Consider the following 12,669-nt stretch of genomic DNA (forward strand, 5'->3'; position numbering starts at 1 on the left):
TATGTACAGTACAATAATCGAGCCCCTTCGGGCAGCCAAAAACGTTTCGATAGAATCATGAAATAGCATAGTATAGCATGTAATGATCAATCATGTATAAACCAAGTATTAAACACCAACCGAGAAAACGAACCAACAACGAACAATCAAGAAAAGATAATGAATATACACATGTTACAAATGAACAACACAATCAAATCCAAATCCAAAGCTCGCGCTACTTCTTACCAGCTTCCATGACCAAGAAACTAGCTGTCCCCGGCAATCCACCGCCAAGTATCAAACTCGTCGCGGGATCACCTAATGTCTTTCTCAATTCAGCTCCAATGGATGGGTTCAAGCCTTTATCAGCTAAGATCTTGTTCAGTTCCTGTGAATGATTGATAGGTGACGATCTTCTTCCTCGACCTGTAACTATCAACATAGGTCTCCAGTAACCTACTGCTCCAGAAGAAGAGGACGTAGAAGATTGGATAGTCGAGGTGGCACATCTAAATGCGAATGAAAGAGGTGTGGCCGATTGAGTGGAGAAGAACGATATTCTTCTTAGTGCATCATCGATGGATGATGATCGACCAGTAGCCGAAGGTGAAGAGTAATAGGTCCAGGCAATGTTATCGGCTGTATCTGATGCTAGACGTGCTTGAGTTTCAGGGTATGCCTATTGAACACATAAAAAAAGAATCAGCATGTCTCACATGAGGCTAGAGCAAGAAAGACAGATTATTTACTCACACTGTTGGTAGGTCCAACGGTCAACTGATTACTTGCCAAAGCAGCTTGATGTACCTGAATACTCTCCGATTTTCCTCCTCCAACATTCGATACCGCATCATCCTCATCATCATTGGCATTATCAGGCTTCTCAATCCTGACAATCGTAGCAGTAACATTGATATTCTTGCACAGTTGAACAACAAATCTTAACGATAATCTATCATCGGGTCCACCGAAGAAAGGTAAGAATATATGTTGACCCGATCCCGGTTGAAGAGGAGTCGAAGATCCGAATCCTCTATCGACGAATAGGGCAATATCTTCAGAACATTCTGAAAACACTTTACGGATGAAATGAGTGTAAATGGGTGATCCGGAATTATCGTTACCTCCATTACCGAATATAGTCTCGAATTGAGATACCATAGCTGATGTGGAATTGCTACTGCTCATTCCTCCAGTATCTTTCTCCTTGTCGATGATCGAAGGATCTATCAGTTCAGTCGAAGTTCCTGATACGGGTACTGTCCAGGGTAAGATGACCAATTCACTTCCTAGATCATGTGAGTAATCAGATACCGCCTGGTGGTATGAATCTTGCTCTACGATCGAAATGTGGGGTTTCACTTCCAATCCCCTCAATCTACCGAATTGCTTGAATAGCTGAAGAGCGTCGTCGGTGACTAGCAGTTGGTCTTTCTCGGCGGATTGCATGACCGAATGAGTACGTCCAGTGAGTTCCATCAATTTCAAAGCGTCGATGGTGGGCGCCACTCCAGTTTGTTGTGAGGAAGCATGATCACTAGTCGAAGTCGTGGTGGGCAATCTTGCTAAAACATTCTCCGGAGTTGATGAGGTCGATCCATCATTGAGATCTCCTTTCTTCAACTCGTGTCCAACGGCTTCGGAGACATCGAATGGTTTTCTGGCAGCTGACGGAGCGGGAGCTTCGAGTAGTTGAGTGAGGAACATGAAGGCGGAAAGATGTTCAAGCTTGTGTAGAATAAATAAGAATTTGGAAATGTTTTCTCGACCTCCCGAACCTCCTCCAAAGGACACGTCAGAACCAACTGTCGCATGTTCATGGTCTTTCTTGTGGGTAGAAGTGGGACCGTGAAGTCGTTCTCGAAGATGTTCAGGGTAGATGGCGATGGTACCAGGAGTGGTGATGAAAGTGAGCACGATGGCTACGATAACCATCATGGAGAACAGCTTTTGATCGATGATACCAGCATTGAGACCAACATTGAGGACAATCAGTTCGACCAGACTACGAGTAAAGGCAAATCAGCAGATGTCAAAAGATTCCCGTCTGTCGTTAGGTCTATATCGCGAAACAAACTGACCCTTTACAACTCATCAACATACCGATCGCAGCCGATTCTCTCAATGGATATCTCATAGCTAAGGCAGCACCAGCGCATCCAATGAATTTACCGAGGAACCCGATCACACAGAGTAAGATGATGTAACCCCATATTTTACCAGTATCGAGAAGTCCCAAGTTGGTGGCGAGACCAGATAAGACGAAATACTGCGAGTGTATCAGGAAATTAACCCAAATCCAAAGTCCAAATTGAGGAGAGACAGTCGATGAAGAGAGATTTGATGACTCACGATGGGAAGGAAAAGCAATGAGACTAAGTCATCAATTTTCTCTACCAAGGCAATTGCGAAACCACCATTATGGGGGATGATGAGACCAGCGAGGAAACCACCGAAAATGGGGTGTACACCTATTCCCAATACACCGACATCAGCATATCTGGTTTATGATGCAGAGTAAGAGGCACGATGTGAACTCACCGATGATACCAGTCATGAATGCCGAGGTGAAGATGATCAACAAAGTTAAAGTCATAATACCAGGTGTAGGGCCATGTTCTAACGATCCACTTCTTTTGACCAACCACACGAATCCTTTCTTGATAGGCCACAACAGCAAGATCGCCCATCCTACAGCAGCCAGCAAGACATATACGGCAGTCGCGCCAGTTCCCGATCCGACCAAAGCGAGAGTCAAAGCCAAGAGTACCCATCCAACTACATCATTACCTACACCGGCAGCTAAGACGATGACACCGACTTTGGTGTCTAACAATTTCGTTGAAGTCAAGATACGACATAAGACTGGGAAAGCAGTGATTGCCATGGCTACACCGATGAAAAGCATGAAATGACCGAAAGAGACATTATCCGTATCGACAAAGTTGTGGTAGGTAGGTACGGCTACTGCTGCACCTAGGCCAAAGGGGATGATCATACCCGCTACTGAGATTGCAGCACAGGCTACACCGTTCTTCTTCATGACGTTGATATCGACTTCGACACCGATGACGAATAGGAATAGGACCAATCCGACATTCGCGACTAAGTTGAGGTATGGGATGGAAGCTGTTGGGAAGATATGTTCGGTGAAATGGGGGATACGTCCCATAACTGTTGGACCTAGGATGATACCACCGATGACTTCTGCGATTACTCGAGGTTGGTTGATGAATTGGAATGCCCATCCTAAACCTTGAGTGAAAGCGATGATGATGAATAGCTGGATGATGAAGAGTGTGATCGGCTATTTGAGACCAAGACATCAGTTTGTGATGATTCGATAAAGACGTTGTTGCCACTCACATTTGAGGGATCTACCTTCGTAGGATCCATCCCAGTTATCACACTCTCCTGCATTTAGATCAGATACAAGCATTGATATCACCATTTTAATTCAGATCACAGACTCACAGAGATGGACCTCTTCTGAAGAGGTAGACGGATGAACTCCGCAGCCAGAGTAGTGTTCAGGACCGCTCCCAGCATGATGAGTGGTCTTGGTGTATGGTGATGTGGGGGAAAAGCTGAGAAGAGATGATGGTACTGTTCTTATATATGTATACGCGTTGAGGTATGAGAGATCCGTTCGGAGTGATCGATCCAGGTATAAGAGGGTGGTGGAAGGGATCTAAGTGTATATATATATGCGTGTGTGTGTGTGTGTGTGTGGGCCCGTGATGAAAGGAAGGGATAAAGGGGTATCAAATGACATGATATCTCATCAGCCACTGGATAATCAAGGGATAAGCCAAGAAGAGGGAGGTTTGTACTCACCAAGTGCTATAACAGGTGAGATGATACAAGATACAGGATACAAAAGAATGTGAAGATGTATATACGTGTAATCTATATGATTGAATGTATATATCAGCGCCCGACCGCGTAAACAATCGACATCTCTCTTGCACACCAACAAAACACTCACAAGTTGGAGAAAAAGTCGGATCTATAAGTGATAAGTGATAAAAGATAGAAAGATGGTACCAGCCTTCTTCTCTCGATGTAACTCTTATCTAACAGACTTGTCGAAGTCGATATCTATCGATGGGATATATATATACTGCTTTGTGATCAAGGTGAAAGTGAGGATGGGATAATTTGACTCTAATCAAATCCGATTCAATCCATTCAATAATTCATGTTCACGTGCGTTGTCAAGATCTATTGATGAATTGGATCAATTTGAATTGATGGTGATGGTGATGATGAAGGTGATTGTGAGACTATTGATTGATTGAGTATTCCTTTATCTAGCTGAGAATGAAATGTCTACGATAGGTATCTCCCACGATGTAATGTCGGAGGAGGCGGTTATAGTGATTGCGATGAATGGAAAGAGGGAGTACTGCACTGTACCGAGAATATCGTCTCTGTTGAATATGGTGTGTATCTCGATTGATTGATTTAGATATATCTTAGGGCACCACAAGTGAAATACTGTGCAGTAAGATGATTACGAGGGCAAAAGACGATCACGATCATGATAATAACATAACATTCAGGGAATCCCAATTTACGAATTTACTTCCATCCAAGTTACTGCTAACATTGCCAAGCCAAATTGAAACTAAACTCTATCTTATTGCACGGTAGCGCGACTCCTTCCACTCAAACGTGAATCATGAATCATGAATCGAAATACATATCAACACCGCCTATCGATACCTCCCCGTCTCTCCTCCTCCCGGTACTCAAACATGACCTGTACAGCTACGAACAAACAGCAACTAGCAAAAATCATAAATACCCAACCTGTCGTGAAACATGAAACATGAAAACCAATATTAGTCCCCTGCTACGCTTCTGATAAGATTTGAGATAAACTCAACTCACCCGATATGGTAGATGTCAACTCGACTAGCAAAACTTTCATCCCCTCTAATCCCAAGACAAATCCGACCAAGTTCGCAGACATCATTAACAGTATATTGAACACTCCTCCGATCGCACATAAATGTCTATAATGCCATTGTTGACCGTACTGCATATGCGACGTTCCGAAAATCAGCTGAAAGATTACTACGTTGCTGCCAGTTAAGGACCACTCACTTTACTCTCCTTGAATACCTTCCTTGCTGATAGTTCAGGTAGGATAAACAAGCTCACTAACCATCCCCAAGCTAACAGCTTAAAAGACAAGTCATGCCATAATGCTACAAAGGTGAATACTAATGCTGTAGCTAGGATGGTATTCTTCGAACCACCAACGGGGATATAGATGTATCTGTCGACCCAGAAACAGAGATCAGCTATACGTCCTATCAACCGATCAATGAGTTGTCTCGTTATTCTCTCAGATCCGGAGAGAGACTAATTGGCTGTTCCCACAAATACATAATCTCGTGAGGTGGTGTGAAATGAATCAAGTAAGCAGTAGGCTCACTCACCTAACAACCCAAAGATTATAACTCCTATGCCAACTCCTCCAAAATCCTAACGTCGAATAATTGTTCGCCACGCATCTGATCATATTTTCAGGTGGGTCCATCCCATCTAACAAAGCCCAAAGTCTAAAGAATCGCCATGGAATGAGGAGCTGGGGGGTTCGGAGTCGAATATCCAGATGTAAAGGACATTTCCGTTATTTACTTTCATTTCGATGTGTTGTGCCACCATTACTCACCTTTAACCAAACCACAACCAAATTCCAAAACCCGATCATACTCATCTCAGCCGGTGAATCGCCTTGCCAAGCTTTCGTATCTTTTATAGCCACGACGTACATCGTATGTAACACGGATTCCATCGTAAGTATCGAGAATAAGAATCTGATCCCGTATGATATTTTCGATTTGGTTGAGATTGATGTGGGATTGCGTATCTAGATGAAGTAGTCGGCCAGTGTCATCATAGATAACTTTTGTATATCGCGTGGCTCTTGAGATGTAAGAGAGCGAGAGGAGTATTCTACTCACCTGCCAGATAAAATCGTTGAAAGTGATGATTGGTCCAGCAATATACAAAGGCGGGTATAAACAGTATGCAAGGTAATTGATGTAATTATAATCTTCAGAAGGTAATGAAATGTTCACTCTTTTTCGATATTCAGTTGGAACCTGCATTGGTCAACAGATCAATTAGCTGAAGTATACACCACATCGTTGCTCTCGATACGACACATACCTCTTGATTCGCATTCTGTTCTCTCCATAGATAATCTACACCAAACGATACCATCCTCATCATCGTAATGTTAAAACTTATATGCCAACGTGGTAACAGACCACTCCAATTATCCTGAAGACATACAAATGTCAATGATCAGTATATTATATTCCAGACTATCCAATCCAAGATGTACTCTTCTTTCATTCGATAACAAAGGATACATGAACTCACAAGTGTCCCTAGTGCGGCATGTAGCTCTCCAAATTTGTACCCGTCATTCCTCTCATTAACAAATAAAACCCCCATATTCAATACGATCAACACAGCTGGCCAAAACTTCTTCAATCCGCCGTGTAAAGGTAATTTGGAGATGTAGTAATTGAGTGAAAGAATCAAAAGGATTTTGATTGATGAGAATCCATGTAAGAGGATTATCATTGAGATGGAAAATCCAACTATGAACTTGACTCTTTGCTGTGGAGAAGGACTGGTAAGTCTTGAGAATAAGTGAGAGAGGATGAGGTAGATTGATGAGAGTGTAAGGAGGGGGAGGAGGTTGGATCGGAAAGATCGGTATTGAGCATCACTGTTATCCTATTTAAGATATATCGAAATATCAGTGAGTATTCATAACGTTTATCATTTCTCATATACAATTCCTTCTCCATGGCTATGGCATGATATGTAATGTGTGAGGTTGAGATCACATACCACTTTGTACCCGAACCATCCCTCTGATAATCGATGTTCATAATTCCAATAATTAGGATGTGAAGCTATTTTTGAAATCGTGAAGTCCAAATCATCAGCAAACTGCCAACGTCCCATATGTGCGTATTTATACATATATATTGACACAGGGGTTTTGTCCGTCCTCTGTTTTCACCTGCCTAAAGATATAACTCACGTAAACTCAGTTTGATCGGTATCCAAATCATCATCGGTACGACCACTACAAATACCAGTGCGTACAATCGAAACTCTAAGGTGTTCCATCTCGGTATCGAGTGTTGTGTTGTTGCAGTGATATTGGTATTGGTACGTATTTTGGAACCGGGTATGGATATGGTGAAATCAGTTATCGAATGCTTTTTCCCTTCGGTGGACCCAGTACCAGGACCAGAAGCAGGTGAAGGGACGGGTAGAGGTAATTGAAGATATTCGGTCATCTTGGATTTAGGTATTGGAGAGTGCTATACAGAACAATATTGGCGCTCAGCTCATCTTCCCTACACATACACGATCTATCAAGATTTGGTAGGCCACGCAAAGGACTGTAGTAAATTAGACTCACTCTTAATCGTAAAGTCTGCTGATCATCTGTGTCATGTCCGTTGTTCATTGTATATTTACTGTACTTCTTCTAGGTGGACTAGGTGGATTGCTGATCAAAGGTATTTGGCAATCTAAATGCAAATCATCTCGCCCCTTTACTTATGTAGCTGCCGATGAGCAGTCCATCTCGGTCTACAATAACATCAGCAAGGACGTCGAGTGAATGATTGATCAACCTCACAAAGGTAGAGATATATAGATAGAGCTGAGCATTGAACTTTTTTCATAGCGGTCATGATTCTTAGATTCGCGGTGTCCACGGTTTCAGGGGTACGAGTAACCGGTGCATACAATCTTATACCAAGACGCGACGTGTAAATTATGTCCGGCAATTTGAGGCTGGATTGATTCAGACACTATAACTTGTTTCGTTGGAATACATCTTCGAAGTTTTGCATGCCCATGTCGACTGGTGCTATGTCTACAGAGGGAAGAATAGGGTGATATTAAGTAAATGGAGGAAAAGAAATATTTCAAAAAACAGTTTCAATTCATCAGATACGAGCAAAGTTGTCATCCGCTTCTGAACATTCCGATCAGCAGACAGGTAGTGATTGGTTCAATTGCACTGAACGTATGGTTCAGAGTGGAGATATACCGCTATCAGTGACAGTCATAACGTGGAACAAATGCATTATATACGTTGGTAGAAGTGTTGCTTTATCTGATAAGTGGTTTATGAGGGGATCAATCGGCCGAAGCCAAGAGAGCGAGGAAAGAAACAGCGGAGCAGGCCGGAACCAAGTACAAAGTTCTGGTAATTTAAATTCCCAGCAAGCACACCATCCATCCTCCTTAACAGGATTCCTGCCATCCATCGCCAGTAAAAATAATCATCTTACCTTCAGTTGAATCACCTATCAAGGCTGTCTTTGTCTGTCCTCGATCTACGCTCTGCATCGCCATCGCCATACAATCTCAATCCCTGTGAATAAAGGAAACAAGTCCAATAAAGGAACGGTAACGAACAAAAATGCAGACCGCCGTATCTGATAAGCAAGTAAGTGTCTTTAAACCTGATCTATATCGATGCTACGATGTAAAGTCTACTGTATTTTCGGCCGGTACGAGTATATCTATCCCATCACGTCTTGTTTGGTGTTCATACCACTATCATACCTACTTCCCCTTCACGAAGATCATTTACCTCTCTATCTACTCTCCTTTATAAGAGCAATCTTATCAATCCTTTACGATCAAACCTTTACAATCAGAATCAAGATGAAAGCAATCTGTCCATTCGCTAACCTCTCTATTATTCAACCTCCCCCACACTCCTCATCGTCGCAGCTCCATCTCAACCTATCCTCAACCCCTTCTACATCTTCACCAATCGATACACCCTCCTTCTCACCCAACACACCTACCGAGAAACCCCAGCCACAACATTCCGCTCGAGGTGGTAAATTACCTGGCGAACATGAACTAGACCTGAAGCAGCCAGTATCGACATTATTGAAGTTGGGTACACAACGTGCCCACGTCAAGGCTGAGCACTCTGCTGGGGCAGCTGCTCTCGTCCAAGGTGGATTGGGGCTGGAGGAATATATCAGGTGGTTGGCTGTATTGTGGAGAATCTATGAGTGAGTGTTCGTCACATCTATCTCAATCTGCGCTATTCGATTGCCATTTCATCCAGTCATGGAATACCATGTAACATGCGCTATCCTCAACATAAGCATCTGCAGATAGACTATTCGTTCTAACTCCTAACCTCATTCCGGCAGCACTCTCGAATTGGGTCTAGCGGAAAACTCGTCCAACCCCGTCCTCGCACCAACATACGATCCCGCCCTCCTAGCTCGTGCACCCGCCTTAGCAGAGGACATCTCCTACCTACTCACTCTTCTCCCTTCTTCCTCTTCATCTCCAAACTCAACAATCAATGCATCTATATCATCCAATGCATCATCCTTACCGCCATTCGCGATTCCTCCATTCCTCGAAGAAATATTCCTATCGCCTCCGGAGCCTCTATCAAATTACATAAACCATCTCAAATCGCTCTCCACCTCATCATCTTCCTCCTCGAAATTATTAGCCCATTCATACGTGAGGTATCTAGGTGATCTATCAGGAGGTCAATTTATAGGTGCTAGAGTCAAGAAATCGTATGACCTCTCAGGTGAAGATGGAACGAAATTTTATTATTTCGAATTCCAAAATAGATCCAACGAAGGGGACAACGAGTCAAAATTCGATGCGAAGAAGAGATTGGGTGAGGTCAAAGATTGGTTCAGGAAAGGGATGGATGAAGGTGTAGGTGAAGATCAGGTGTTGAAAGGTGAGTAAAACACCAAACAATAAATATCGATTACCCAAGATGAATTCTGGGTCACATCACACCTTTCTTTGTATCTGATTCTCATTCTGATTCTGACGTCGTGTTTGTTATCTATTGTAGCCGACCTAGTGGAAGAAGCCAATATCGCTTTCTCACTCAACACCGACTTATTCTCAGTCATTCGATTACCGTCTTCCTCTTCCTCTCAGACTACGACTGCAGCCAAACAGAAAGGGGTTGAACCGGAATCAACCGCAGCGGACAGATTGAATTCAATCGTTTGGTTCCTCGTAGCTGCCGGTGCGGGTGTATTGTTGAATGTATACGTTCAACCGATAGTGAGCGATTGGATCAATGCCAAGAGAAATGGTATATAGATGGATATCACAGTAACACTATATATGCAATCTTAGCTTATCTTATAGACGGTAGTAGTCGCACAATAGAGAATTGGTTCTTATATATAGGGAGTTTATGTGAGAAATATATAAACCTGTATTCATCGTACGTTCGTTCGTATAAGTCCAACTTATTAGATCAATCTTAATTACATAAATATTCTACACATAAGTTAAATAAAGGTTGTTTATCGAAGGGGTGTAGACATTATTGATCATTCACATCTCGACACATCTCTCGCACTTTGCTATTACTAGTGAGAGTCTTAGAGTAAGACGTCCTCCAATCTTCAAAACGAGACGAGATAACTAAGAACGATATGCGTGTGTACGGCAGATCTGTGTCTTATCTAATTTCAAGTCATTTCAACATATTTGACATTCCCATTTCCATTTCCGATTGTGCTGGATATTACCCAAACAAACTGATATGAAATGAATTCTCATGCCAATCGCATAGTATAGAAAGCACCTCCGCATCTTTGTCTCTTCTTCTTACCCTCAGATCGTACGACAATCAACCATGATGCTATATACCAAATGCAGGGGAGAAGAACCAAACATAAAAAAGAGAATAAGAATCGTAAAATGATGATTAATTGCTATAGAAATAGAAAGAAAGAAAGGATGAAAATGCTATGTAAATTGTGTGAAGTTCGTTATAATGTACTGTATGTGATATTTTAGATAATCCCAAGAAAAGTGAGGAAATAGAAGAAAATATTTATGTTCAAGTGCTAGCTTGATCGCTGAAAGAGGAACGACCTTTCATCGGTCAGACTCCTAAGAGTGCAACCTCGAGTTGATCGACTGATCACCCAATCTTTTACTTCTTCCCGCCCACAACGTTCATCGCTCTAGCTCCCATGACTTGAGAGAAAGGTTGGTGCACTGCGTCGTAATCCTTTGGACGACGGAAGAGGAGGACGTGCTGTGATCCACAGCAAAAGGGTCAGCAAGATGTACGAGCAATTTTCACTTTTCACGGTACCGAACTTGATTATCAAGCTGGTAGAGTGCGGTGACGCTTCAAACTCCCAGTGAAGATCCATGAATGTGGGTGATCGATGTTCGGTATAAGACGGAGCAAAGATTAGGCGATGAATGAGTGTGACTCAAGGAATGAAAGATATTCACAGGTTCCTGCAGAGCATCAAGCATTTGTCAGCTAATGTACCTAGATTGCAACATACCTGGCTGACTCACAGGTTCATGTCTCATATACATCTCCCATCTACACATCGAAAGCACAAAATATCAGCATGCTCCACTATTCACTTGCATATTGTGGTTGGGGTATTTCTGGACATATTGTGTAGTGAAGTACGGAATTGAAGTCTCGAGGGGAAGGGGGGAATTGCAAGTTGTCTACTCTTGCTGCACTTCCGACTCACCCTGGCGATTGTCTAATACCCAGACCTCTCCATACATCTTCGGGACAAACACCTGGAGGGACGTATTTGACGAGCTGTTTAGGGATCTAAGAGAAGTTTTCAGAATAACGTTAGAAAAGGTCTCGACGTAAATTTCCGTGTACGCTTTGGGGAAGAAGGGGCAAGGGACAAGCCGCAGAGGTGGTCATGCGTTGTACACATGATAAGAAGTAAGATACTGACTATAACGTGTCTACGTGATAGTTCACAGAGTCAGCTGAACCAGTCATCTCCATTTGAAAGCTGTAAGGTTAATTACCCACCTATATTCCCATTCTTCATCTATACAAACACATAACCAACATTCGTCAGCACCTCATGCTTATAAATGGACACTTCCCTCCCCAATATCGTTGACACGAGGATTGAACTCTCAGAAGGAGACGGTCGAGGTAAGAAGAGGAAAGACAGAATGTTACTCACTAGAATATCTCGGACTGTACTGTATCTTCTCAGAATACGTTTCTATAGCTTTACGTTTCTCCTCTGCAGTGTAAGGTTTCTGTTGGTATTTGCTCATCGTAGTCGTGGTGTGGATTTGAATGCGGATCAATGGGATCTGAGAGGCAGACTAGATAGTTTCTTAGGTTTATGCGATGTACTGCGTACTGATTTCGAAGAATCTATAAGGAGCAGAAAAGAGAAATCCGTGATCAGTTTGTTGTCCTTATCGTTATAGATGCTACGGTGTGTATGATAGATAACAACAGTACGGATGCGAGATAACGGAGAGGCTAGAGGAATTTAGATGAAGACCATGATTATGAGGTGAGAATTGTCTGATCGAATTTCAGGTCAAAAGGTGAATTGAGCGGTGTAGAGATATGATAGGTATAATAACTGAATGGAACAGGATTGATGCAAGCCAGCAGGAAAGGTGGTAGGTGGTGTATCATGAATCTGAATAGAGCCAACTGAATCAATCCCACTCACTTTTTTGTTGATCTTTCAACTTTGTTTATTTCGTCGTGGCGTCGTCGTTCGTTAAGCGTCAAGTGTGAATGAATGTCTATTGCTCTATTGTATACTTTATGCTATGGATATTATTTTCGCGTTCGTGTAGTGT

At 42.6% G+C, this 12,669-nt stretch overlaps 4 protein-coding genes across 4 annotated transcripts; 1 reads left to right on the forward strand and 3 right to left on the reverse strand.

The window, feature by feature from the left end:
- Nucleotides 1–217: 217 nt before the first annotated feature.
- Nucleotides 218–3,531, reverse strand: V865_005018 (uncharacterized protein; the record flags this gene model as incomplete). Its single annotated transcript, XM_066228791.1, has 7 exons — nucleotides 218–661; nucleotides 736–1,987; nucleotides 2,064–2,251; nucleotides 2,335–2,453; nucleotides 2,524–3,289; nucleotides 3,349–3,396; nucleotides 3,457–3,531. The coding sequence occupies 7 exons, from the start codon at nucleotides 3,529–3,531 to the stop codon at nucleotides 218–220; spliced, it is 2,892 nt and encodes a 963-aa protein (XP_066084888.1).
- A 1,159-nt stretch (nucleotides 3,532–4,690) lies between these two features.
- Nucleotides 4,691–7,322, reverse strand: V865_005019 (uncharacterized protein; the record flags this gene model as incomplete). Its single annotated transcript, XM_066228792.1, has 10 exons — nucleotides 4,691–4,797; nucleotides 4,879–5,026; nucleotides 5,095–5,269; nucleotides 5,433–5,581; nucleotides 5,669–5,866; nucleotides 5,961–6,101; nucleotides 6,169–6,282; nucleotides 6,385–6,747; nucleotides 6,865–6,929; nucleotides 7,061–7,322. 10 exons carry the CDS (start codon nucleotides 7,320–7,322, stop codon nucleotides 4,691–4,693), a joined length of 1,722 nt encoding a protein of 573 aa, XP_066084889.1.
- A 1,387-nt stretch (nucleotides 7,323–8,709) lies between these two features.
- On the forward strand, nucleotides 8,710–10,149 carry V865_005020 (uncharacterized protein; the record flags this gene model as incomplete). The annotated part of the gene is made up of 3 exons (XM_066228793.1): nucleotides 8,710–9,071; nucleotides 9,216–9,772; nucleotides 9,893–10,149. 3 exons carry the CDS (start codon nucleotides 8,710–8,712, stop codon nucleotides 10,147–10,149), a joined length of 1,176 nt encoding a protein of 391 aa, XP_066084890.1.
- Nucleotides 10,150–10,996: 847 nt separating this feature from the next.
- V865_005021 (uncharacterized protein) lies at nucleotides 10,997–12,123 on the reverse strand (the record flags this gene model as incomplete). The annotated part of the gene is made up of 6 exons (XM_066228794.1): nucleotides 10,997–11,101; nucleotides 11,377–11,404; nucleotides 11,565–11,650; nucleotides 11,787–11,796; nucleotides 11,867–11,885; nucleotides 12,027–12,123. 6 exons carry the CDS (start codon nucleotides 12,121–12,123, stop codon nucleotides 10,997–10,999), a joined length of 345 nt encoding a protein of 114 aa, XP_066084891.1.
- Between the last annotated feature and the right edge of the window lie 546 nt (nucleotides 12,124–12,669).

Source organism: Kwoniella europaea, chromosome 1 (genome assembly GCF_036810445.1).
Source record: "Kwoniella europaea PYCC6329 chromosome 1, complete sequence".
Taxonomy (NCBI): Eukaryota; Fungi; Basidiomycota; class Tremellomycetes; order Tremellales; family Cryptococcaceae; genus Kwoniella; species Kwoniella europaea.